The sequence below is a fragment of the Papaver somniferum genome, chromosome 6 (genome assembly GCF_003573695.1).
Source record: "Papaver somniferum cultivar HN1 chromosome 6, ASM357369v1, whole genome shotgun sequence".
NCBI lineage: Eukaryota > Viridiplantae > Streptophyta > Magnoliopsida > Ranunculales > Papaveraceae > Papaver > Papaver somniferum.
Genome location: NC_039363.1, coordinates 164,927,240 through 164,952,359, shown reverse-complemented (window position 1 = coordinate 164,952,359; position 25,120 = coordinate 164,927,240). Strand labels below are relative to the sequence as shown.

At 36.5% G+C, this 25,120-nt stretch overlaps 3 protein-coding genes across 6 annotated transcripts; 1 reads left to right on the top strand and 2 right to left on the bottom strand.

The window, feature by feature from the left end:
- The first annotated feature begins 1,933 nt into the window (after positions 1-1,933).
- Positions 1,934-4,155, top strand: LOC113286372 (40S ribosomal protein S10-3-like). The gene is made up of 5 exons (XM_026535007.1): positions 1,934-2,103; positions 2,187-2,235; positions 2,340-2,607; positions 2,705-2,839; positions 3,640-4,155. The coding sequence occupies exons 1-5, from the start codon at positions 2,101-2,103 to the stop codon at positions 3,707-3,709; spliced, it is 525 nt and encodes a 174-aa protein (XP_026390792.1). The 5' UTR covers positions 1,934-2,100; the 3' UTR covers positions 3,710-4,155.
- Positions 4,156-13,053: 8,898 nt separating this feature from the next.
- LOC113286370 (uncharacterized oxidoreductase C663.09c-like) lies at positions 13,054-17,320 on the bottom strand. 3 transcript variants are annotated; one of them, XM_026535006.1, is made up of 7 exons: positions 17,035-17,320; positions 16,615-16,878; positions 15,881-16,033; positions 14,751-14,826; positions 14,586-14,668; positions 14,024-14,177; positions 13,054-13,451 (listed from the first exon to the last, which is right to left on the bottom strand). In XM_026535006.1, exons 2-7 carry the CDS (start codon positions 16,651-16,653, stop codon positions 13,264-13,266), a joined length of 693 nt encoding a protein of 230 aa, XP_026390791.1. In that variant the 5' UTR covers positions 16,654-16,878; positions 17,035-17,320; the 3' UTR covers positions 13,054-13,263. The 3 variants fall into 3 exon arrangements, with proteins under 3 accessions (XP_026390791.1, XP_026390789.1, XP_026390790.1); XM_026535004.1 differs by having other exon boundaries at positions 15,881-16,028; XM_026535005.1 differs by having other exon boundaries at positions 15,881-16,028; positions 16,615-16,875.
- A 2,690-nt stretch (positions 17,321-20,010) lies between these two features.
- On the bottom strand, positions 20,011-24,715 carry LOC113290001 (C-factor-like). Of its 2 annotated transcripts, none has more exons than XM_026539464.1 (7): positions 24,333-24,708; positions 23,494-23,708; positions 22,832-22,984; positions 21,599-21,692; positions 21,434-21,516; positions 20,901-21,054; positions 20,011-20,504 (listed from the first exon to the last, which is right to left on the bottom strand). In XM_026539464.1, exons 2-7 carry the CDS (start codon positions 23,686-23,688, stop codon positions 20,269-20,271), a joined length of 915 nt encoding a protein of 304 aa, XP_026395249.1. In that variant the 5' UTR covers positions 23,689-23,708; positions 24,333-24,708; the 3' UTR covers positions 20,011-20,268. The 2 variants fall into 2 exon arrangements, with proteins under 2 accessions (XP_026395249.1, XP_026395250.1); XM_026539465.1 differs by lacking the exon at positions 20,011-20,504 and adding an exon at positions 20,552-20,803 and having other exon boundaries at positions 24,333-24,715.
- Between the last annotated feature and the right edge of the window lie 405 nt (positions 24,716-25,120).

Sequence of the window (25,120 nt, the reverse complement as noted above, 5' to 3'; positions counted from 1 at the left end):
ACCGCGCCAATTTTATAAATTCGGGATGAGCCGATAGAGATTCTTTATTTATTTATCCTCATATTCATTATGGAAAACCGAGTAATTATACTTCTCCCCCAAATGCCTTAATTGTTGCATTTGATTTCTATTTTCCCATTGTTGATTTTTCAATTTTGTTTTGGCGTTGTAGATGGTTGGCAAAGTAGAAACATTCCATGGGTTGTGTAGCTTTATATGACCAAGTATATCAATGGGTTTCATATGGTTTTTGGTCATGGAACTTACAATGAGTTTTTCTTCATCATTAAGTCGCGCCGCATAAGTATGGATAGCAAAGTATCCGGTATGGGATGGTTATGACGACAGCATACAACTTTCTCCAAATACCACACCTTACTTTTCTCGTTATGCTTGAACGGGCATTTAGTCTTCTTAGTGAAAGTAGTATTCTTCCTCTTCGTATTTGGTTTATATTCGGTACTCTTTTTCACATGACTTTTACTTTCTCCACTACACTCGCAAACCATTTGAAAGTGGTGGTCATTTGTTGATACATTACAAACTATAACACACATAATTAACTTGCCACGTTCTCTTGTCCAGTCCTGTGTTTTTTTCTTAGTTTTCCATGTCTACATGGTCCAAAAACTCAAAGTAAGTCAAAAAAACATAGTGATATGGTCAAAATGAATGAGCAACATATCTTTCCATTAGTTTCAAAACAAAAAAAAACACCTACCAAGTCATTCAAATAGTGATGGGAAGAATCTTCAGTTAGAATTTCGTTTGCATCAGGTCGGAAAGACATTGGGCTAGATGGAAGCACGATCTATCAACCAAAATATCACAACATTAATCCAAAAGAAGAAGGAAAATTACACTTACGGTTAGGTTCTAAGAGCCACGAACACAACCGTATGTAGCATTCCCAGCCGTAAGATCTTTATTTTCAACCGTAGGAACAAAACTTAAAACACATGAACAATTACGGTTGGAAAATAAAAAATCAATCCCCGCAGTAATTACAGTTACGGTTTGGAATTATGAAAAAACCCAACCGTAAAAGTGCAATAAATACCCATGCAAAAATTATTTACGGCTGGGTTTGGCTAGACATTTTCCCAACCGTAATATGTCTTTTGTCCTATTCATAACCAGTTACGGTTTGGAGTTCATCCAAACCTGACCGTAAATAGGGGTTACGGTTGGAAACGGAGCTTCAACCCAACCGTAACAGGACCAGTAAGTCAAAAAATCAATTTTTTTACGTACTTTAGCTAATTTTGAGTGAAATTGAGCTCATGGGAGATAGTTTAGAGGCATACCTGTTTATTTTCAACCATTGGTTATTCACTTTGTCGATTTATTTCTTCAATTGGTTGAGATTCATCATCACTTTGTGTTAAACCCTCTCTACCATCTAACAAATCATTCATCTCTTGGTCTCCAACATGAGGGATGTAAAACTTGTTTTCTCTATCATATAAAGATTCACCCACCTCGAATTGGTAACTTGTTTCATTCATTTTGGTTGAGTGAATCAAAATCTAGGTTTTGAAAAAAATCTCCAAACTTTTTTTTTTTCTCTACTCTTTAGTTTTTCTTCCCACAAAAACTTTGTCGCAGAATTCACCGAGTATATAACAAAAGAATTCATTAATTTAATTATTATCTAATTAAATTAAATTAAAATTAACTAAATAATAGTTGTTTGGTCATTACAAAATTATTTGAGATAAGGGATTTTTGAAATTATTTATGGGTAACCCGTTTATGTCCTATTAGGTGACGCCCCTCTAATGGAATATGACTCCCTAATAGTAATAGCCTTTTACATTCTCCGAAGACAGTTTTTCTTTGAAATTGCGGGACTTTTGTTTAATGCATAAACGGAGCCCATAAAAGTGAATATACCCACAGGAGTTGGCCGAACTAAATTAGAAGCCCGACATTTTTCCTGCAAAAGGCAGTTAGGATTTTGGTTCTTTTAAGGTTAATACATATTTACACCGGAGTATTAAACAAGACAAACAGAGCACGGCGATAGAGACCGAAATAAATAAACAAAGAAACCAGAAGGAAGAGCTTATCGTCTCCTTTGCATTATTTCCAACAATCATGGTAAGTTTTGTGATTCAAACCATAGTTTTTGATTTCTTTACAGAGAATTAATGTTTCATCATGTTCTTCTTCTTTATGTTCAGATCATATCCGAGAAGAATCGCAAAGATATATCCAAGTACCTGTTTCAAGGTTTAATCATTTTTTATTTTTTAAATTGAGTTTGAAACCGAGTATTTTTTATTTTAATATATATAGTAATTGTAATCTTATTTTAAATGTATTTTGGATTTCAGAGGGAGTTTTATTTGCAAAGAAGGATTTCAATCTTGCAAAACATCCAGTTATCGATGTACCTAACCTACAGGTGATCAACCTCATGCAGAGCTTCAAATCCAAGGAATATGTTAGAGAAACATTTGCTTGGATGCATTTCTATTGGTTTCTCACCAATGGTGGAATTGAATTCTTGAGAAATTATCTTAACCTACCACCTGAGGTTCTTCCTTCAACATTGAAGAAGTCTACAGTAGCCAAACTCGGCGGTCCACAAGGAGATCGACGGTAAACATGATAAATTTATTTTGTGGGTGGTTGTGTGTTTTTTTTTGGAGACTTTAAGGATTTTGGTGTAGATAGATTTTGATTTTGAAATTTACAGTGGTCCTCGTGGTGACGGAGACAGACCACGGTTTGGTGGTGATCGCGATGCATATCGTGGAGGACCCAGAGGGCCAGCTGGTGAATTCGGAGGAGAAAAGGGTGGAGCACCTGAGGGGTTCCATCCTTCGTTCAGGTTAAACTTTACTCTCCTTGCTGTTAGTACATTAGTTTCTGTTTAGATTGAATGTTGAACAATCCCTAAGCGATTGGAAAAGATAATTTTTCTTGGTGTATTATCAGTATGTTTGTAATTGAACTTTTGAAGTACATTTTAAATGGAATGATGTAATACAGCGTGTGTTACCCTTATGGAAAATATACGACTAAGTTCAACAATAAATAGTGATTAGACAGCATGTGTATACTGCAACCTCGACATCAATAAGAATGGCATTCCATTCATTTTAATGCCTTGACATGAAGCTGTCTCAAAAATCTGCTACATTCTTGAATTAACTTGTATTCTCAGCTCTTACAGGTCCTATCTTCGTTTTTAAATTATAACCTAAAACTTTGTCACTTAGTTTTCCTAAGTTAGGCACTGTTGTTTGACATGCTTGCTGGACTGTTGTTTACTGAAGTCTAAACTTTATTATAATGTGCTCTGAAGGGTTCTGCCTATAGTTAAATTATGTGAGCACCTATCTTACATTTTATAGCTTACTCTCGCCAAGAGGAACTAACGTGTTAAGGTTTAGTGCTCTCTAAGTTTTGATAAATAACTGCTATCCTGTTATTAGAGATTTGTTCTCCTATCATCTGTAAAAGGCTGAGGCTGGAATGAACAGATATTGGAACTAAATGTGGAACCATGTTTTCTGGAGCACTAGTTTGATTAAATTGTGAAACTGGTACCAGTTGATTTTATTTTCGGATTCATCTACATGAGCACATTTCCTGATATCATGCAACACTGTTTGAATGAACTTGCAGAATCCAAGCGGAGGAGGTGGTTTTGGTCGTGGTCGTGCTGGACCTCCGAGCTCTGACCTTGCTTGAGTGATGCATGCTCTTCCATTCAATTTTGAAGCTTGAAGTTTATCCATCTAGGAAAACTCTGACCAATTTTAAAGCTTGAAGTTTATCCAGGAAAACTCTTGACTTTTTTAAGAATTTAAGTAGTGACACTGTTTTTATTTGTTCTCTTAGGAACTGTAAGGTTATTCAGTATTATGTTTTTAATAGAATGATTTTTTTAGGGACCATGGTTTTTTTGAGGGGACCATCGTGTTATTAGGCCACCTTCCCAATAGTTATAAGGGGTGTCCTAAAATGTTGAAATGACTAACCTACCCTTAACCTAATTTAATTTAAAACCAACCTAATAATCATACTAATCACTAATCTGTTACAGGGCCTACGGCTCATGGATGTGCGGTCCAAAAGGATAGTCTTTTGGTCTTCCATTTTCATGTATATAAAGTATTTATCCATGTAACTATACTAATTATAATCAATGGAAAATCCTTCTCTTTTTCTCTTTATCTTTCCATCATCCACTACAACACGTTATCAGCACGAGCTCTAACCCTGCGGCAATGAATTTTGATTTTTTCTTGGGTTGTTATCAAATCCCTGAAGGATTGTTTTGGGATCGTTGGAATCAATGGAATCGTCATCGTCAAATCAGCTAAGTTGAATCTATTATTATTTTTTCACTGTTTTTTATTTCGGCATATACATTGGGTATATTAAATCCGCGGCGATAATTGATTTAATCAGGATTAGGGATTATTTTGGTTAATCCGTTTGTAATCACAGGGATTTGATTTTGATTTCCGCATATGTTGTTGGGGCATGATGTTTAAAAATATATATATATATATATATATATATATATATATAACTAATCACAATTTGGGGTGATGCTTAAACAAATCTAACCAAGAAAAACAAAAACAAAAAAATATTGGGTGTGAAATTTGATTGGAATCTGATGATTACCTTTTTTTTTATTTTATTTTTTTCCGTTTCGAGCGTCTGTTGATAATCTCCGTCGCTGTGAGAGGAGAAGGAAAGCCAACCGGTCCAACCAACTCGATTCGGTCTGGTCCATCCAACCCAGTTCGGTCCGGTCCATCCAACCAACCTGGTCTAGGCGAACCGATCCAACCCGGTCATGTTCCTGGTTTCCTGCTTTTGGGACGTGCGCGGCTAAATCCGTTCCGGTTTTGTCTATATACATTGGGAACCAAAGCCCAAAGATATGTAACTATAACACTAATGTGGGCCTTTACATTGAATATATGTTAGGCTTATTTACTCGCTAGACTTATTTATTTGTTTTTAGAATATGCCTAGTTTTGTTTATTTTTGTCTTAAAATAAGTCAACATCATATAAACGACCAATTTAAATTATTTTTATTGATCTCAATTATTAAGAATTTTGGTCTTAACGATATTTGTTCTCTTGAATATGATATTGGCTATAGCTGAATGGTGTCTTTTATTCAATTAGTTGTACCAATTCAATTCCAACGTATTTATTTGGGGTTTAGAATTATTTGAGCACCATTATTGTGTATTTGATATTTTCTCCCCAAATTTGAAATGTTCCTGGGATGTAATCCACTGGTTCGACTGTTAAAGAGTCGGTATTTCAAAAGATACGTTGCAAATAAAATCACATGTATTCCAATTTTTGTGGAAGAACTCACAAAAGATGATATGAGTCAGAAAATTTCCATTTCTCTACTTCATCCATGATATTAACGAACCAGTATATGTTGAAGTATGACAACAAGAGAACTATCTTTAGTAATATATTCAACCTAAAGTAAGTGGTTGACATGTGTTGTAAGATTCTCTTGGCCTTTTGAGATAAAGAAATTTCTCTAATTAAGTTAAATGTAGCAAAACTGAAAATGTAAAGAACCCCGAAATAATGAGGGTTAGACGTACCGACTCATATAAAGCATGTGAAAAGGGACATATGTATCATGAGACAAAGATGTACTTTTGTCTTCGGTAGTAATAACACCAATACACAAATATCAACCGAGTATGGGATCAACTAAAATGTAATTGTAGCTCCCATCATAAATGAAAGATTGGAAATGCACCTGGTCATAGGTATTGGTATATACAGATGTAATGTGTGTATCATAGTAGCAACCAATTTTCACATTAACTTTAATGGCAATAAGAACTTTGTCGGGCCAATTGACTATCTTATTCAGTTGAACTAGATCCAATATCTGCACTTATGGAATGAAAACACGAGACATAAATTCTAAAGCACTTGAGATATATTGGGTGAAACGTAATATATATTCAGTCTAAAGTACTTGAGTTGAATCCCACTTTTATTACGTAATAAGGCCACACCACTTAATAAAACTCTCAAGACCCAAATGTCTAACTCATAGTTGTTTTTATTCCACTAGATTAAGGAATTTAGACTAGTTGTTGAACTATTTCCTTATAATGTGACTACTGATGAGTGCTAAAAAGTGCATATTTCTATATATTTTTCTTGGCATTTAACTCATCTTTTGTGCATTAATTCTACATTTTATCCCATATTCTGTATTTTCTTTGTTTTCAAGAATAAATATTTTTATTAATTAATTTTGCATTTTTAGGTAATAAATTAAGTTTGGATGAATAGCGGAGCGGAAAAGAGCAGAAAAGCGGTGAAAAGCCGGGAGGAATTACAGAAGGAAGCCGCGAAGAATGTTGTGCACAAGACCAAAAGGCTAGAAGTGGGCTTGAAGAGGAAGAATTGTTTTTAAAGAAGATATAGGCTTGGCATACCCAAGGTCCAAAACCCTTACCCAAACCCATTTCCAATATCCATACCCTCCTTCATCTTCAGCCGTCAGATTGGATCATCTCAGCATCCTACGGTCGCTTCATTATAGTGCATCAAAATCTGAAGCTCCTGTCTAACACTATAACACCTAACTCCATCTTGGACCGTCAGTTTTGATGTATCTCAGATCCAACGGTCGTTCCACACCCATCTCCATCTCGCCGTTGGATCATTCCTTCATCTTTTCATCCAACATCTTCCCTTTGCTAAACATCAAAATTTGATGAGCCCGCTCAACACCATAATCTAAAAAGCCTATACCCAAAACAAACACCACCTAACCCTAAAAAACTATCGGGCTCTTCCTTCTTCTTCCCCTCTTCTTCACTGCCTCCTCCATGTCCGCCAACACCAACTCCATGTTCTCACTCAACCACTATAACCCATCTCCACCACCATCATTACCATCTATCTAGCCACCTATTTTCTCAATTTCTACACGTTTCTCTTCCAAAACCCTAACGTGTAAAATTGATAAATTAGGTCGAGTTAGAAGAGCAATTGGAAGTAGCTAGAGACGCAGGAGAAGAATAAGAGGCATGGGTCGAAGTCAGTAGCAGTTTTCAGAGATTAGGTATGAATTAATTTCATTTTTTATCAAACCCTAATTTCATAAATTGGGGATTTTGGGGGGAAAGTGATTGAATGTATAATTAGAGGCATGGGTCGACGTATTAGGGCTGTTATCGGTAGGTTAGGTGAGTCAATTTTGAATTTTTGGTAAACCCTAATTTTAATAATTTGGGGATTTTTCTTAGGGTTTGTAATTGACTATAAATAGATGTGTTGGGTGATGTAATTAAGATATGCCTGGATTAGCCAGAGCATCCTTTGGAGGCCTGGATTAGCCAGTGCTCTCTACTGTTAGGTTTTGTAATCTTCTGTTTTAATTCCAAGTTTCAATTTCAATTACTCTTTATGTTTATCATGTTTACAATTACTGTCAATATGTTCTAATTACTCTTGCTAGGGCTTAGATGAAGCCTGAAGACCTTGTTGGGTAGCAAAATCTTAGTGAACACTCTTGTAGATTTAACTGAATTAGGATGTTAGTGTTCTTGGTGATTGAAGTCACCTGTGATTGAGTGTGCTGTAAGAAGACACTCAATGCTAGGGGTGAACTAGAGAATTTAGGGACTTAACCATCCACATTTAACTAAAGTAGGGAAGTTATGAAGCTTAGGGATCAAACATCACCTGTGATTGAGTGTGCTGTAAGAAGACACTCAATGCTAGGGGTGATGCTAGTGAGCTTAGTTAATTAACTCTCTATCTATGTATGCCATGGATTATAGGAAGGCATGAGCCTCCACCTTTGTCCATCAGGGACAAGAGCATAAACTAGATTGATGCTGCCTAGCTAGGCCATAAGGTGAATTCAAATCCCCTAGTGCATTTACTGCTTAGCTTCTCTGCCTTAGGCTCACTGCCTTTGTTTAACTCCACTGTCACTATCACTGCCACTTAGTTTACTGCTTAGGATAATATTAGCTTAGGAAAGTAGGAAAGCTTCAACTCACTCACCTTGTCCCTGTGGAATGACCCTGTTCTTGCACATACATTGCTACAACTGACCCTGTGCACTTGCAGGTATCACTGTAGGCTGTATTTGCTCTTATTTTATACATATCCCAAAGCCTATCAACTACGAGGATTGGATCATCGAGCGCAACACTGCTTCAAAATTTGTTTTCAAGATAGAACAAAGACGTCACAAAATATCTATATGTACCGAGAGATAATCACACCTTGTTAAATTCCAAAGAAACCAATGCAAATGGATATCATGTGAAACCTAACGGTGATGATAATGTAATTGATTGCATCTTTTATAGTCACTAATGTATTTGGAAGGAAACATACTTTAGAGAGACTAATGAGTCAATTTAGTGAAATGTAAATCACTATATTATTAATTTGGATTATTGAATCAATATTTACTCAGACGATGAAATGTTGGAAATTGACTTATACAGACTTTGACATAACCATAAAGGCACTTTGGTTGTGACACGATGTTTCTTTTTGAAAGGACTCATACGTATATCGATGTGTTTGAGTGGACGAGACAACGGAAAAAAGATTGACAGAATGCGAAGTAATGACATATCTCTCATTAAGTGTTTTCTAAAGTACCAGATGCACAACCCCCTCCTCCCTCCCATTATGCTTTTAATTAAGAGAGCATATCACTCATTTTACAAAGTCTTCAATAAACAGGATCGAGACCATCCTAAGATGCAAATGGTAAACAATCCATATTACAAAGATAACAAGGTGAAATTTAGAAAAATATTCATGCAAAATGCAGACCATTAAAGTGACTTATGGCTCTGGTGAATGTTTTGACATTTTGGACTAGTTATAGTTCCCAAGAAATTTGCGTTTAAAAGCTCCTAGCACATATTACACAATTCAAAGTGCAAAGGCTCACCACCCTTGTTAATGCTAGAGAATTTACATCAAAAGGACTTGATGAATATTGCATGTTTAATAGGATCAATATAGAACATCTTATACCCAATGGTCTCGCAGAGGCTACCATCAAAGGTTACAGATGGTGCCTAAGGAATAGGTTATGCGTACTAACCTATATTTTATTGCTTTGGGGATATGCAATATTACACGCATCTTACTTAGTTCGTTTTTAGAACCCAATATTAGTCAACCTTTTCTGCGTACCAGTTGGTAACTAGATTTAAGCCTGACATTCGTGTTCTTACGCATTTTTGGTTGCACTATATATGTGCCATTACGACTCCACATCGTACTATGATGGGTGTTAAAAATTGTTAAGTAGTTATGTTGGAAATGAGTTCCCAACAATTATCCGCATTTTAAAACTTTTGGCAGGAGATCTCTTACCGCTAGATTTGCGGGTTATCACTTTAATGAGACAGTCTTACCGTCGTTAGGGGGGCATAAGAAAAAGTATTTTCTAAAGGAAAGACAGGAATCATCGTGGTGTGTTCCCACTGTGTATCATATTGATTCTTGTACTCCACAAATGTAAATGTGAAGTGATAAAGAATATTCGATTTTCAGAATATACATTGATGTTGCTAAAGTGATGAGATCACACATACCAGCAGCAAACCTACCTGAAAAGTTACAAATCCTCAATACGGGATATATGCCATAGACTAAGGTGTTGTAATTACACTCAGTGGAAGTGTGGTTGAGGCCGTGGCTCCATAAAGGAAGTTGGAGAGACCACTTGGTTCGATCAGTCCTCACCTAGAAAGGAAGTAGGTGAGTAAGGAACAACTTATTTATATTATCAGAAATCATCTCATAAGATTATCTCTGAATATGTCCATGAATCAAACTGGAGGACGCTCTGAAGTTTTAAATGATTCTAGAGAACTGTGAAATCCTGACGGATTATGAGAATGCATATGAGTCAATGGAAGGATCATGCGTGCACAATGATGATATAATCCATAAATAGTTGCTTCAGAAGTAAAGCACAATGAGATCGAACCATGCTTTATTTTGATTAATTTCAAATAAATAGCATATTTGGCCTACGCAATCCAGGCAACACTTAGTTCTTTGACAAATATACGAATATTTGGTGTGGTAGTGCTAACCAACCTAGTGTAAAGCCTGTGGGACATATGTGGTTATTTGTCACAAAGTGTAGTGAGAAGAATGAGGTCTTAAAGTATAAAGAATCACCTTGTGGCGCGAGGTTTCTCACAAACCCCTGGATCGCTTACTCTTTTGAACATCATAATGTTCAGTTAATTAGTTTGCTTGGTAGTTTCAAAAGAACTTGAAACATAGTAGATGTGGTTATATCTCTGGAGATTTAGACTCAAAGATATTTGCAAAAGTGCATGATGGCCTTTTGCTTCCCAAGTCGAATGACTCTAAACCACGGAGTGTGTTTGCAGTTACACTGGAACATTCACTTATTGATTTAAACAATCAGGCGGATGTGGTATACCCGTCTAAGTGACTATTTGGTTGGGAAGGGATAAACAAGTAAGATTTTGTGACATGCGTATTAAATAAGTTCCTGATTCAGAATTATAGCTATCTATGTCGACGGTATGGACATAATAAGTATTCTTAATGGAATAAGAGATCTTACAAGCTATTTCAAATCTGAATTTGAGATGAAAATCCTGGGAAATCTCGATCTTATCTATGTTCTAAACTAGAATACCGAGATTTTGGTATATTATTCCACCAGTTTGCATATGTCCATTTTCAGGCAATTTAACAAGGACGTGCATGCTGCTAGCACTCCCATGATTAGTCGAGTTTAAAATGTACATAAATGACCGATTCGTCTAAAGTAAGATGACGAAGTTGGGTCGGGAGATGAACTTTCCTTATCTAAGTATAATAGACGCATTATTGTGCTTAGCATAATGTACTCGACCAAATGTTACATCCTCAATGAACTTGTTATCTAGATATAGCTCAGCCAACGCAACATCATTAAATTGGTATAGTGAATACAATCATGTGCTTAAAAGTAACCATTGACATAAATTTGTTTTATCCATGCAAAGACATAAAAAGGAATGCTAACAAAAGTGTAATCCAAAGGTTGTTGATTATAAAGGAACAATAATCTCTTCTCCAACAAAAGTAATCAGGGGGAGATACGGTAGACTATTTTCTAGGTCATTACGGATATTCGGTTTTGAAAAGTACATGACTAAAGGAACAGTCTGGAAAAACTCTGAAAGTAATCAGGGGGAGATGCCGACATCAGGGGGAGGATCCAAGGATATGATGTCGACATAATTTCTTCGAAATTGAAGCTGTGTTGTACTCTTTTTCCCTTCGATCGAGAATAGTTTTTCCCAAAGGGTTTTGTTACTCGACAAGGTTTTTAGCAAGACAACACTAAAAACATCAAGTATGTTGAACGTTGAAGACATAAAGATCGCGTTGATATTACTGAAAATATCTGAACCAAAGAAATGAAACGTGATAGTATGTTAAGCAACATAACTTCCAGAATCAACAACAGGGTCTCATAAACATTCAAGTCACCAAAGTAAAGTGTGATAAAATCCTTTTGATTGCATTAGACTAATGAAAATTGTCTGAAATCAAGGGGAGCATCTAATGGTGTGTTGCACTATTTTCCTTCACCAAGGTTGCTTTTTCCCACGGGGTTTTGTTACTCGGCACGGTTTTTAATGAGACAAAAACAAACACCTGGAATATAATTTCCCAGCTAAGGATATTGTCTTTCCCACGAGGATTTTCTGCGTTAAGAGTTGTGAAGCAACTAGTCAACTTCAACGGAGCAAAGTGATCATCTGCAATGGATCACCTTTACTTGCATTTGTCACGTTGTACTCTTTTCCCTTCGTCATGATTTTGTCCCACTGGGTTTTCCTTGTCAAGGTTTTAATGAGGCAACATATTCGTGTCCAACTATGTTCTAAGTTTTCTTAACATTGTACTCGTTTTCTTTAATTCAGGTTTTATCCCTCTGGGTTTTCCTGACGAAGTTTTAACGAGTCAATTAACTTAGACTTGTTGGTCTTTGAAGATCGTATTGCATGTGATGAACTACATGCAAATTACGAGACAACATGTGAAGTACTACATGTGAAGAGTTGTACCAAGGTTTTATCCCACTGGGTTTTTCCTTGTCAAAGTTTTAGTAAGGCAATTGATTTCGGCACAAGTCATCAAGGAGAGAACGACATTTGAAGAAGCAATCTGTATGAAGTTTTGTTATTGAACCGCACAAGGGGGAGTGTTACAGGGCCTACGGCCCATGGATGTGCGGTCCAAAAGGATAGTCTTTTGGTCTTCCCTTTTCATGTATATAAAGTATTTATCCATGTAACTATACTAATTCTAATCAATGGAAAATCCTTCTCTTTATCTTTCCATCATCCACTACAACATAATCATATTAATCATTAACTAATTAATCACTAAACTAACACATTTAATTAAGGAGGGTAAGTTTGGTATTAAGAAAAATATTTAGATAAGGGGTGATTTAGGATTACTTATAATGTCTTGCCTAAAATAGAATCATGGTCCCCACAAAAAAACCATGGTCCCAAAAAAAAATGGTTCTTTTAATATGATTGTTAAGAATGAACATAAACTTTTCCATTTAATCTGCTGGCCTCTATTCCATTTTTGGTATTGACTTTTGAGTACTGAATTGAGCCCAAGTCCATTACTTTCTTCATGGATTTCACGGGGTTATGTTCATTCAACTCATGTCAAGGAATAATAAAACTGTAGGCATTCATTAATTAGGTTCCATATTCTTGCTACATTATCTGGTTTGTGTTTTTTATATCACTAATGCAGCTGTCTTGCCAACATTCTTTTAGAAATGTTCTTTTAGAAATGGGGATCATGGCCGAACTTCTTACCTTACGAATGGCTATATCAGCATTGATCTTTACTTGATTGAATCTTCTAAATACCAATGCATCTGCCTAATCATCTAGAATTTGACCACATGGCCCGATACCTGAGGATCCTGCTTAACTCAATATTTGCCGGTGCCACACAATACAAACTCAGTCATTCACAGGTAATAACATTCTAAGAAGTTACAGTTTTACTACATTGCAGAGCAAAATAAGAAAACAATAACTCATTGAAGGTCAGACTGGTTGTGTGATGCTCAGTCATACTGTTGCTCAATTATTATAATATAATTCAAATAAACAAATAAAAATTAATACTGAATTACCAAGGAATTTCTTGACCATTCCAAGCAAAGAATTTACCATTGTCAGAGCTCTTCACGCTGTTGATGATGCCTAGGAGCTTGAACAGAGAATTCTCTGGTGAGCAACTTTCCTTCGGCAATATTTTTCTGGAAGGGCTTCGTCAGATCTGTATCCACTGTACCAGGATGCAATAAGATGCAAGCTATCGGATCTTTCTTGCGCCCAAATTCCACAGATACAGTCTTCGTCACTGGTTGCAGCAATTAATTAAAACAAAAGATATTGATAATAAAAACAAGTTCCATCACTGTATAAACTAGCTGTGTAACGCAAACCAATTAGACTGCTTGAGGCTTGATCAACTAGATCGTGCATTAGATGAAATAGGTACATCCAGATTACTTGGTTCTTTATACCTATGTTTCCTTTTTGGAGCAAATAGTAACAACCATTTCACCATTCAAAAATTCTTGTTTAGGCAGTTTAACTGATCCACACCTATGCTTTAACCTAAGGTTCAAACTCTTTTACTATCAGCTCTAGCAAACTGTTCCATGTGGTGAACAGACGGACTGGTAAACAGTAGTAGCCACGGACAGCATTCTCAAGAAAGGTAAAATAATGTGTCCAATACGAGCATATAGAGCCTCTTCTGTCGGTTAGTTACATCCCTAGAAAGAGGGACAGACAACTACACTACTGTGGTAGCCAATAGGTCTACTTTTCACTCTCTTATAATCTGTCCCTTAATCGGAAGAACCTAGAAAGCAAATGAACATGCATTAATGAAACTGAAAGAAATTTTTAAGTAGAAGAACCTACACTGATTAAGTGCAGTTTTCGAAGATCGGTATGAATGCCATCCTCCTAAGAGGCTGTCACCTACAGAACCCACTCTAGAGCTTAAGTTTGCCACAACGGCAACATCTCGTCCAGTCCCAGATCCCCCTCCCTTCTTTAAAAGGGGCCACATATGCTGCAAACTCAAACCACCAAGAAGTTAGCTTCATCTTAAATTGGTTGTTCACCAGACTTAAAATAAGAGCTGAAAGGGAACACTTTTGGAGTAACTGGAAACAGTTTGTATTTACAGTAACAAATCAAATTATGGAGAAAAAAAATATTTCACTTTACTAGCAAACTACAACAAAGAAAAATTGATTATGGTTCGAGGAGTGGCAGTTAATTGTACTCGATAGTCACATAGCATGGAAACCTGAATTATGTTTACAAACTCAAATGCTGTCCCTGAATAATGAATGGTATTTTCTAATGACAAAGTCGACGTGGAGTGACTTTGAGTAGTTCTATAATGGTATGGTCCGCACAAGTATGCATTGATAAAAAGATAAGAAGGAGGAACCATTAATATTAGAATGAACACCTTAATCACTAAGATGGGGCCCGCTGCATTGACCTCGTAGGCTAGTAGTAGAGATGACTTCTCTACTTGGCTCAACGTTGTTTCTGCACTGAAGATACATATATTAGTCAGCTTGTTCTTTAGAGATGAGAAGACCCATTTCATTTGAACTAGATTATGCCAAACCTGGTTGCAGTACACCGGTCGCATTTATGAGGAGGTTTAATGAACAGTATCTTTCTTGTACACATTTTGCCGACGCCTGCATATAAAACATATACCAAAGCAGAATTTACATACATACACTTGGCAGTTTGTACTTTTTGTTTAAACAAGCAAACATAGATCCATTAAGAGAGGTGTGTTAAAATAGCACCAAAAGTTCGGAATACAAGAAATAAACAGCCAACAGAGGATGAACTACTCTCTACACAAATCATCCCAATAAGTCAAAACTTGTAAAAGGAATTTGGTAGTAGCATAGGTCTGATAATCTTCTATGTTTAAGAAAAGAGGTGTTGTGCGGAGTTTATGGAAAACTAAGAAATCTAAGCACTTGGAAAACTAGTGATTACTCTTTAGTCTCTCCCAGATTGCCAGAAAGGTGATACATTATGAGGTTTGGCCATTCAGGTTTGATGGACAAGTGGTAGATTACTCGTGCATATCCACAATGTTGGGGGTATGGATTGGGATACAAGGTTAAGTTCACAACTCTTATTGGGAGCATACCTTATGTAATACTATTAAGACGTGAAGACATACATATTATTCTACAAGTGCAGTTAATGTTTCCAAACTTTAGCCTACATTCCAAAATAAAATAACAAAAGCACAGTGGTAAAGTCACTGGTGACTTGAGTACAAAACTCACCAGCACCAAATTCTTTAACCGATCAGGGGGAAAAAAAAAGCTAACACCTTTTCCCTTTATTTTTATCTGTGATTTCCCCCTTCCAATTTTCATTGAACTGTATTCTTTCCGGATGTCTTTCTCTGCCTAGCATTCTAAACATATTCATCTTCTAAGAACCCCGTTCCACAAACCCTCTAATGCCAGTGGAATTGAGTCTGTTTCAACTCAATAATCATCTTATAATGAACGATCCTTATAACTATAAATGAAACATGATTCAAGATAAACTGGCTCGAGTTTACAGCTGAGGTTCATTTTCTTGTAGTATGTAAACAGTATTTAAGTGGCATTCCCCCTAAGTTTTCATTGCAAACTGGATATGCGTGTATCCTAACAGGATACAGCGACAACGAAGTGGACAAATCTGACCAAATTTTTTTCATCAATAAAGCAAAGTTACCTCGATAGTGCTCTCATCTGTCACATCCAACTGTAGTATGTTTAGGCGCTCTGGGAATTTGATTTTCAATTCCTGAAGGCTTACGGCTCCATTAGGATTCCGACAAGTTGCAATTACATGTCCTTTATCTTGGTTCTCCAATAGTTGCCTAACCTGTTAAGAATGAAAGGCCAAGTTATATTCAAGCATCTGGTCTGTAAATTAAGCAATACCTACAATAAAAGCATACTATTTGGTTATTATCTTAGGTGTATATATATATTTAATGGCAGGAAGCATGCAGTTCTGAAAATTTCTCAAGAACAAATACAACAATAACCTGCACAAGGAGTGTATGTGTATGACAGCTTTATTTGTTTAGTATGTCAGGCAAAATCAAACTAACTGAGAAGACATGGAGTTACATAAAAAAATATCTAGCTTTCAAATGGGAATCTAACTTAGAAAAAAGAAGCTGGCCCTGATCCTGCTGTTCAAGACATAAAACACTGCACCCATCCGGTTAGCTGCCACAGAGACTCACAAAATGTGCCTCGTTCAGGGCTCAAGGTAGTAGCTGGAACATTTGAATCAGCAATAGCACTATAATCATCACCATTGGCAATGTCTTGGAGTCGAAAGATCTATGGATAAACAGAATCCTAGATTCTAAATGTTAAGCTAAAAGAACATTTGATCCTATATAATAATAGTAGGCAAGTAATGACTGGGGGAATGGGAAAGATATAACTCACAAATTCAAGTCCAATTCCTCTGGAAGCTCCCTGGACCATGGAAATTCCACAATCAATACTTCTTGCACAATCCGAAGCAGAAGTACCATTACTACTGTTGCTGCAGAAGAAAGAAGCCCTGCTTCTGTTGCGGATGTTGATTGAGTTTGTAAGTTCAAACTCTTAACCAGGGAAGGCGTGCGAGTCGTTTCCATAAAGAGAGTACGCAGGACTAAAACCATGACTACGGGAATGAATAGGATTGAAGGCCCTGCACGAAAACTTCTGATTTCGTAGATGAACGACGAAACACATATTAGGGATTTGCTTTAACACATGAACATGTGACAGAGAAACAAAAAGATAAAAGCTACGCCTCGTTATTCATAGACGAACTTAATAGATCTACCTAAAATACATGAAGAGATAGTGAAAAACTACCTTGAAATTGGATGAATTTGTGGCTCGCTCAGATATGAATTTCAGAAACACGGGTCTCACCTTTGAGATCATTTGCAATTAGGTAATGCAGAATCACAGTTGATAACAAATCCCTTTGATGGTAAATGATATGTACAGTGGAAACTGGAAATACCACCACCTAACCGGAGAAATGTATCACGCGCTCCTATTTGGAATCGAAAATTGGAAAATCCTCCAAATTTTCCTTTGGCAACAACGAGCTTTTCAGATGTTATCCATTACTCTTTTTACAATTGAGAGCAAATGTGACCTTGGGTCTTTCCCGGGTGTTACTCACGACAAAGTTTCAATAATCAGTAGTATTTTTGGCTAGTGTCACACCCCCAAATGCACCTTGTAGTTTCCGTCTGGAGATACCAACTTGGCACTACAGTAGTTCTTTTTTTAAAATTCATCACTGAAGTTAAGCTTGATATGCTTCTTCAATCCAAACACAATCAGGGTTCAGGGTTGGCTTAACAAGTAAGGTCAATTTATTGGTTTTGTTTGTGACATGCCTTTGCAAGGATAGTAATCAATTGGAACCACTTTTCTTTACCAACACAAATTTCATATTGTATCTAAATCCCAAGTCACTAGAAATTGATTGAACATTGTAATCAGGGCCTTCAAGATACAGATAACAAAGAAAACAACAACCAAATTTCATTCAAGTAGATTTATATATGCTTAGAGATCAATGAAACAAAAAGCCCAAACAACACTGACTACTGCTAAATCATCAAAATATAAATAATCTCTTAGTTCTCCTGAATCTCCTCCTCCTTCTTCACCCAAGGTGCTGATAAAGCTGCTGAGAAATCCTTGGTGATCAGATGTGTTACTTCAATAGAACTCATCTCCTTGAACTCCAACTCCTCAATCTCTTTCTTCTCAGCATCTGCAGCAGCTTCCAACACATTCAACTCTTTCTTCAACTCATCAATCTTCTCCAAAGTAACAGAAGCTTTAGCTTGTTTGTCCTTCTTCTGCACTTCATACTCATTTCCACTCTCTATACCCTTGTTCACATCCACAGACATCTCCTTCAACTTACAAAACCTCTCCCGAAGCTTACCCACATCATACCCATTCTCTTGAAGAAAAGTGAGTTGAGAAGAGTACTCCTCTACATGATCAAAGAACTCAACAGGACTCACTGTTTCATCAGAAAGCTTCTGAGTTAGATTGACAAACTCCAAATCCAACACTACTCTGAAACCCTCAAGACTAGATGGAAATTTTTCCAAGGGTTTGAAATGGGGTTGCTGTGGCATGAGCTGGAAGAGCTTATCTCTTGCAATCTTGAACTCAGGAGAAGGTTCAAAGGAATGAGAGCCATCAGAAAATGTTGTTGGTGTTGAGATTGTCACTCTCATAGAAGGTGATGGGGTTTGTTTCTGTTGATCATGATCAGGAGTTGATGAAGGTGTTGATGGAGATTCAGTACAGTGCCTTTTGGGGTTTCTGCGAGGATTCATTTTTGTTTTTGGAAAATATTGTGTTGTGGATTTTGCAGAGGTGGGAGAGAGCAGAGAAGGAAGAAGGATGATGAGGGCAAGGAAGCAGACAGAGGTACTTTGATAAATAGACAGAGGTGAACCTCTGAATTGGCTCAGCTGGACATACACTTAGTTTGGTACTGAATACAGTCTTTTCTGCTCATCTTTTCACTTTTGGGATGATATATCTATGAAAAAAATTACAGTAGAAATAAAAAAAAAAAAACTGCACAAAAGTTACTCTCAAAACAGCTTTGGATGCGGTAAAGTAAAAATGAGAAGGTAAAACTAAAACTTACCTTGTGCTCGTGAATACATACTGACAAAATGACAGAACAGGTTTGAAACTTAGCTGTTTCGTTCCTAAAATGGCTACACTTTAAAGGATCTAAACTCACCCACCTAACCTAACTATCATTAATGGTTATCAGTAACTCACTCTTCTTCCGATGAAAGTCCCCATGGTTTCCGACTCTTTTAACAAGCAACTCAGACATTTCAAAAGCATAAGACATGAAACTAGTACGTTTTAAACAACCCCATGAAACAAAAATTGAGCTTAAATTATCCAACCCCATTGTGCAGTCACAGGAAGAAACTTAAAATTTCTAGATTGGAAATGGCATTACAATCAGAGATCAGTTTTTGACTTCAAATCGATGTATGTGAACCAGTAGAGAGAACTTGATTGGCTGTAAAATAGACCATTTGAAGGAAAAATAAAGCAAACTGAAACAGCTGACTAATTAATGGAAAGTGATCAGGATATTATTGATGATGAGTAAAGAAATATCAAGTCTCTGCTGACTGATGTTGCTACTACTACAAGTACAACATGATTAACTCATCTGAGTACTATTCTCCTCCTCCTAGATCAAGATCACAACTGAAGACTAGAATCAACAATATTTATTAGCTAAAAGCTTAAAATGTGGGTATTGGGCATGTCTTTGAAGAGGTGATCTCAAAATGTTCTGAAATCACAGTTGAACATTAAAGCCATGCCTCAAAACCCACATTATAGGCCGATAGATGATAAAATTCACACCTTCATGATGGGGATTGCTTATGAGCTTTGTTCAGTAAAGTGGGTTTCTTCTAGCTAAGTTGTATTGTCAAAACAGAAGTTGGGTATCAGATTTATACTAGAAGCAGTAGTAGTAACTATTACTAGTAAGAGACAAGTGAACCATTTAATGCCACTGCATCTTTAGTCTTTAATGAAAGTAGCTGAGAAGTAAAAAAACAGAAAGCATTCAAACATGAGGTAAAAAGTAGTTGAGCTACTATGAAATATGGTGAGCATTACCAAATTCCATTCACTACAAATTTGGAGAATTGTGCCAGTTGAAGAAGGCTATTTTTCTTCCTTTCTCGTGTTTAGGGGTTTATTCTTGAATCCAGCTGAGAATTGTGGCAACTTTAATGTGGTCAGCATAACAAAAAGAACAAGAAGGAGAATTTATGGTTGGTGCCATACAAATACAATGTATATATGAACCAGTGGTCACAATCAGTCATTCACAGGTAACAACATTAAAGAAGTTACAATTTCACCTAGGAGCTCAGGATCCATATTACACAGCCATATAAGAAAACAACAGCTTATTGAAGGTTAGACTGGTTGGGCATCAAATGTGATGCTTGCTATACTACTCAATAGTAGTAATACAAATAATTCAAATCTAACGAAAAAAATAATAATGTTGAATTACCAAGGAATTTCCTGACCATCCCAAGCAAAGAATTTACCATTGTCAGAGGGTTTCACACTATTGATGATGCCTAAGAGCTTCTGAACAGAGAATTCCTTGGTGAACAACTTTCCTTCAGCAACATTTCTCTGAAACGGCTTCGACAGATCTGTATCCACTGTGCCAGGATGTAACAAGATGCAAGCTATCGGATCTTTCTTGCGCCCAAATTCCACCGATACAGTCTTCGTCACTGGTTGCAGCAATTAATTATTAGAACATACACAAAAGATAATAGTAAAAGACAGTTCAGATGGTTCACACAGTGATTGAAGATTTCACTGTGTGCCATTTTCTCAAACAAGGTGTCTGGTCTTCTGGAGACTGGAGTTACTCCCCTAGACCACCTAAGATAAGGTGTTTTGTTTTCGAGATATTGGGAAAGGGAAATATAAAGTTAGTAGATAGGAAATGTAAGAGTCTCAATAGACTGTGCTAACTCCCTAGAGTCGGTGAACGGGGGTGTGCATAAGCTGGCCACTATACGCCCCCCTGTAATATGGCCCAAATGTAAATCAGAAACAAGTAACTAAAAAGTAAATGAACATGTTTTAATCAATCTGAGAGATTTTAAGGTAGAGAAACCTACACTGGTTAAGTGCAGTCTTCGAAGCTCGGTATGAATGCCATCCTCCTAAGCGGTTGTCACCTATAGAACCCACTCTAGCACTTAAGCTTGCCACAACAGCAACATCCCGTTCAGTCCCAGATCCTCCTCCCTTCTTTAAAAGGGGCCACATATGCTGCAAACAAAAACAATCAATAATTTAGCTTCATTTCCCAACTTATGGATTACAGGGAACAGTTCACGTTTACAGTGAATACTATGCAGAAATTATTTTCTGAAAGGGAACAATCTTTGGGGCTTCACTAGCGAACTACAACAGTGGAAAGCTTATTATGGTTTAAGCAGTGACAAATAAATTGTAGTTGACAGTCACACTGCATAGAAACCTAGATTATATTACAAACCTGAACTGTTGAGAGTGTCCCTGAATAAGTAACGGTGTTACTAATAACAAAACAGATTTGGAGTGACTTTTGGTAGTTCTAGAATGGTAATGGACAACTATGCAGTAACAAAAGATAAGAAAGAAGAACCATCAGTATGAGAATGAACACCTTAATCACTAAGATGGGGCCTACTGCATTGACCTCGTAGGCTAGTAGTAAAGATGCCTTCTCTACTTTGCTCAACGTTGTTTCTGCACTGAAGATAAAGAGATAAGTCAGCTTATTCTTTAGAGATGAGAAGACCCATTGATTTTTAATTAGATATAATCAAACCTGGTTGCAATACATTGGGGACAGAAAGAACACCAGTCGTATTTATGAGGAGGTTTAATGAACCGTATCTTTCTTGTACAGATTTTGCTGAAGCCTGCATATTAAAGACATACCAAAGCAGAATTTACGTATAAGATACACTTGGTTGGTAGTTTGAACTTTTGCTTGAACATGCAAATTTAGATCCGTTAGAAAAAGGATGCTGAAGTAACACCAAAAAAGCTGAGTACAAGAAACAAACAGCCAACACATGAACTACTACCAACAACTATCATCCCAACTAAACTCACAGCTTGTAAAAGAAGCTTGCCGGTTTTTACTCACAATGCACATTTCTGATAATGATCAAAGAGAAGTAATGCCAGGTGTTGTGCGATAAATAATATGGAGTATTTTATTTTAAGCAACAGTCATGCCTAACTTGAAGCAGGGTAACTAAGAGAAATTTAAGCACTTGGAAAACCAGTCAAATGTCCGTCCCAGTTCGCCAGAAAGGTGATTCTAGCATGACGAACAAGTTGTAAATCATTTGTGCATATTGGGAGTATACAATGGATACAAGGTTCACTCCACACCACTTACTGGGACCCTACTTTATGTATATTCAGAAATGAATGAAGACTTACATTTTAGTCTGAATGGGACATAAAATCTTTTAAAACTCAGATACTATATAAAAATGTAGTTAATGTTTCCAAACTTTAGACCACATTCTAGAAGCAAATAAAAATAGTAGCATCCCTAATATTAACATGCAACAGCAAACAGCTAACACCTTTTCCATCTATTTTGTCTTTGGAATTGCTTGCCCTTGCAGGCTATTATTTGCACTTTCCAATTTTCAGCAGACAGTATACTTTCCAATGTCTTTCTCTGCCGGTTATTGATAACATATTTATCTCTTAAGAACCCCGTAACATAAATCCTCTAACGCCAGTGGAATTAAGTGTGTTCCTTATAAGCCATCGAAACACGGTTCAAGATAAACTGGATCGAACTTAGAACTGGGGTTCAGTTTCTTACAGTAGGATAGATATCAAGGGGCATGCTCCATAAGTTTCCATTGGGCTCTGGATATGCACAAACTAACGTCCCACATCCTGTATGTCTTCTAACAGCATATAACATCAATCTGACCTAATTTTATCAAAATCTGCCCACCCCATTACACCACCCCCACATTTTTATTTAACAGTGACAACACAATATGTTTTGAGTGAAAAGCGAAGTTACCTCGATGGTGCTCTCATCTGTAACATCCAACTGTAGTATGTTTAGGCGCTCTGGGAACTTGTTTTTCAATTCCAGAAGGCTTGTGGCCCCATCAGGATTCCGACAAGTTGCAACCACATGTCCTTTCTCTTGTTTCTCCAGTAGTTGCCTAACCTGTTAAGAACAATATGGCAAGTTATATCAAGCATGTGGTCTGTAAATTAACCAAAACCAAAAAGCATACTAATAGGTTATTATCTTAGGTGTACACAGTTAACGGCAGGTAACATTGAGTAATGAAATTTCTAAAGAACATATACAATTTGAAAATACTAGTCCGCACAAGGAGTGTATGTGTATGTCAGATTTACTTGTTTAGTTATTCAGGCAAAATATTTACTTTCAATTGGAAAATTAACTTAGAAAAAAGAAGCTGGCCCTGATTATGCGGTCTAAGATACGAAACATCGTACCCCATTAATTAGCTGCCACAAAGACTCACAGATATGCTTTGTTCAAGGCTCAAGATAGTAGTTTCAACATTCGAATAGCATCATAATCATCAGCGACAATATGTTAACAGTATCCTTCAGTAAGAATCTTAGATTCTTATGTTAAGCCAAAAAAATATTATATCATATATGATAATAGTAGACTAAGGAAAAGGTAAAGCCATGACTCACAAATTCAAGTCCAATTCCTCTGGAAGCTCCCTGTACCATGGAAATTCCAGAATCACTACTAGTGCTGCTACTACAGAAGAAAGAAGCTCTGCTTCTGCTGCTGATGTAGATCGAGTTTGTGCTTAAGCTCAAATTCTTAACCAGGAAAGGTGCTCGTGTAGTGGCCATGAAGAGGGTATGCAGGACTAAAACCATGACTGTGGGGATTAAAAGCACTGCACGAAAAGTTCTGATTAGAGAGGTTACCACATGAACATGTAACAGAAGAGATAAAAATAGTAAACAGATATACAAAAGCTACGCCCGTCATAGTTAGCCGAAACGCTTCATATCAAGGATTATTTTTTTCCCCTGAACGGCAAAGTCTAGTCCAGTGTTGTTTACATCAGATAAACATCTGAACAACGCTAGATACAAATCTCATCTTAAAGTAGCAGTCTCATCCGGAATCAAATTATGATTTTTCCACTAGAAGAGCAATCACTTGAACTTAACAGAAATCAGCTACATTTTTTTAAAACTTTTTCTTAAAACGAATCTAACACCAAAAAGTGAGCATTTTATTAATCAATCAACATTCTTAGTTGGTAATGGTTAGAGAATGTAGTGTAGACAAGTTTGTACCTCAAGTCACACAAAATAAAATCCATAAACAATAACCAAGAATCCTTGATGTAGGAGGAATAAAAAATTGTTGCACATCTAACAGATTCTGACTATAAAATTGCATAGGTACATTAACCCTTTCACTACAAAAATTGGTAAAAATGAAAATGTGAAATAAAATTCACAGATTTACCTAAAACATATGAAGAGATGAGATGAGTGAGAAAAGCTACCTGAAAATTGGATGAATCTGCTGCTCAATCTCAGAAACGAATTCCAGAAACATAGGTCTCACCTTAGAGGCGATTTACATATAATACTGATACGTGGAGGTATGCTCGCCCATAAAACCTTACACATGCTCACTTTTCTTTCTTTCTTTTTTCTTTAGGAAGGAGACAAGACAACTAACTATAATAAATGCACTGCTGGTGCTGGTTGCCGTGGAGGAATGGTTGTGATCAAATCACCTTCACTGGATAATAGTGGATATCTTAAGATTAATGGACGAAACCTGTTATTTGTTGTTTGGGTGTATTCTTAAACTCAGTTTCAACAACTAGTTAGGAATCATGCTCAAACTTAAAACAAGGTATGAACGTGGACAGAATCATTTGGGTTATCAAGACAAGGTGAAGTTTCCGGTCTTCATTATTATTTATTTATTTTTTACCACTAAAAAAAAAGTCTGGCTTGATTGTGATATACCCAAATTAATCGGGTATATCAAATGAGACAAAATAAAGTCATTTTGAAGTAAAACATAAAGCCCCTTATCCACATATTTATAAAAATGGCTAATCCATCCTTGATTAATTAACACTAATAAATGTGATTAGGATAACTAATTTAATTAGTTAATTAGTTGATTAAAATTTTGAAATTAGGTTTTATTTTAGGTTGAACTCATGGATGTGGGTAGATTTTTGAGATTTTTTCTTTTTTAAGAATTCTACTTGTAACGGAAATGAAATCGTACTACCCAAACACTTATAAATATGGGATTGTAGAGCTGCTGGGC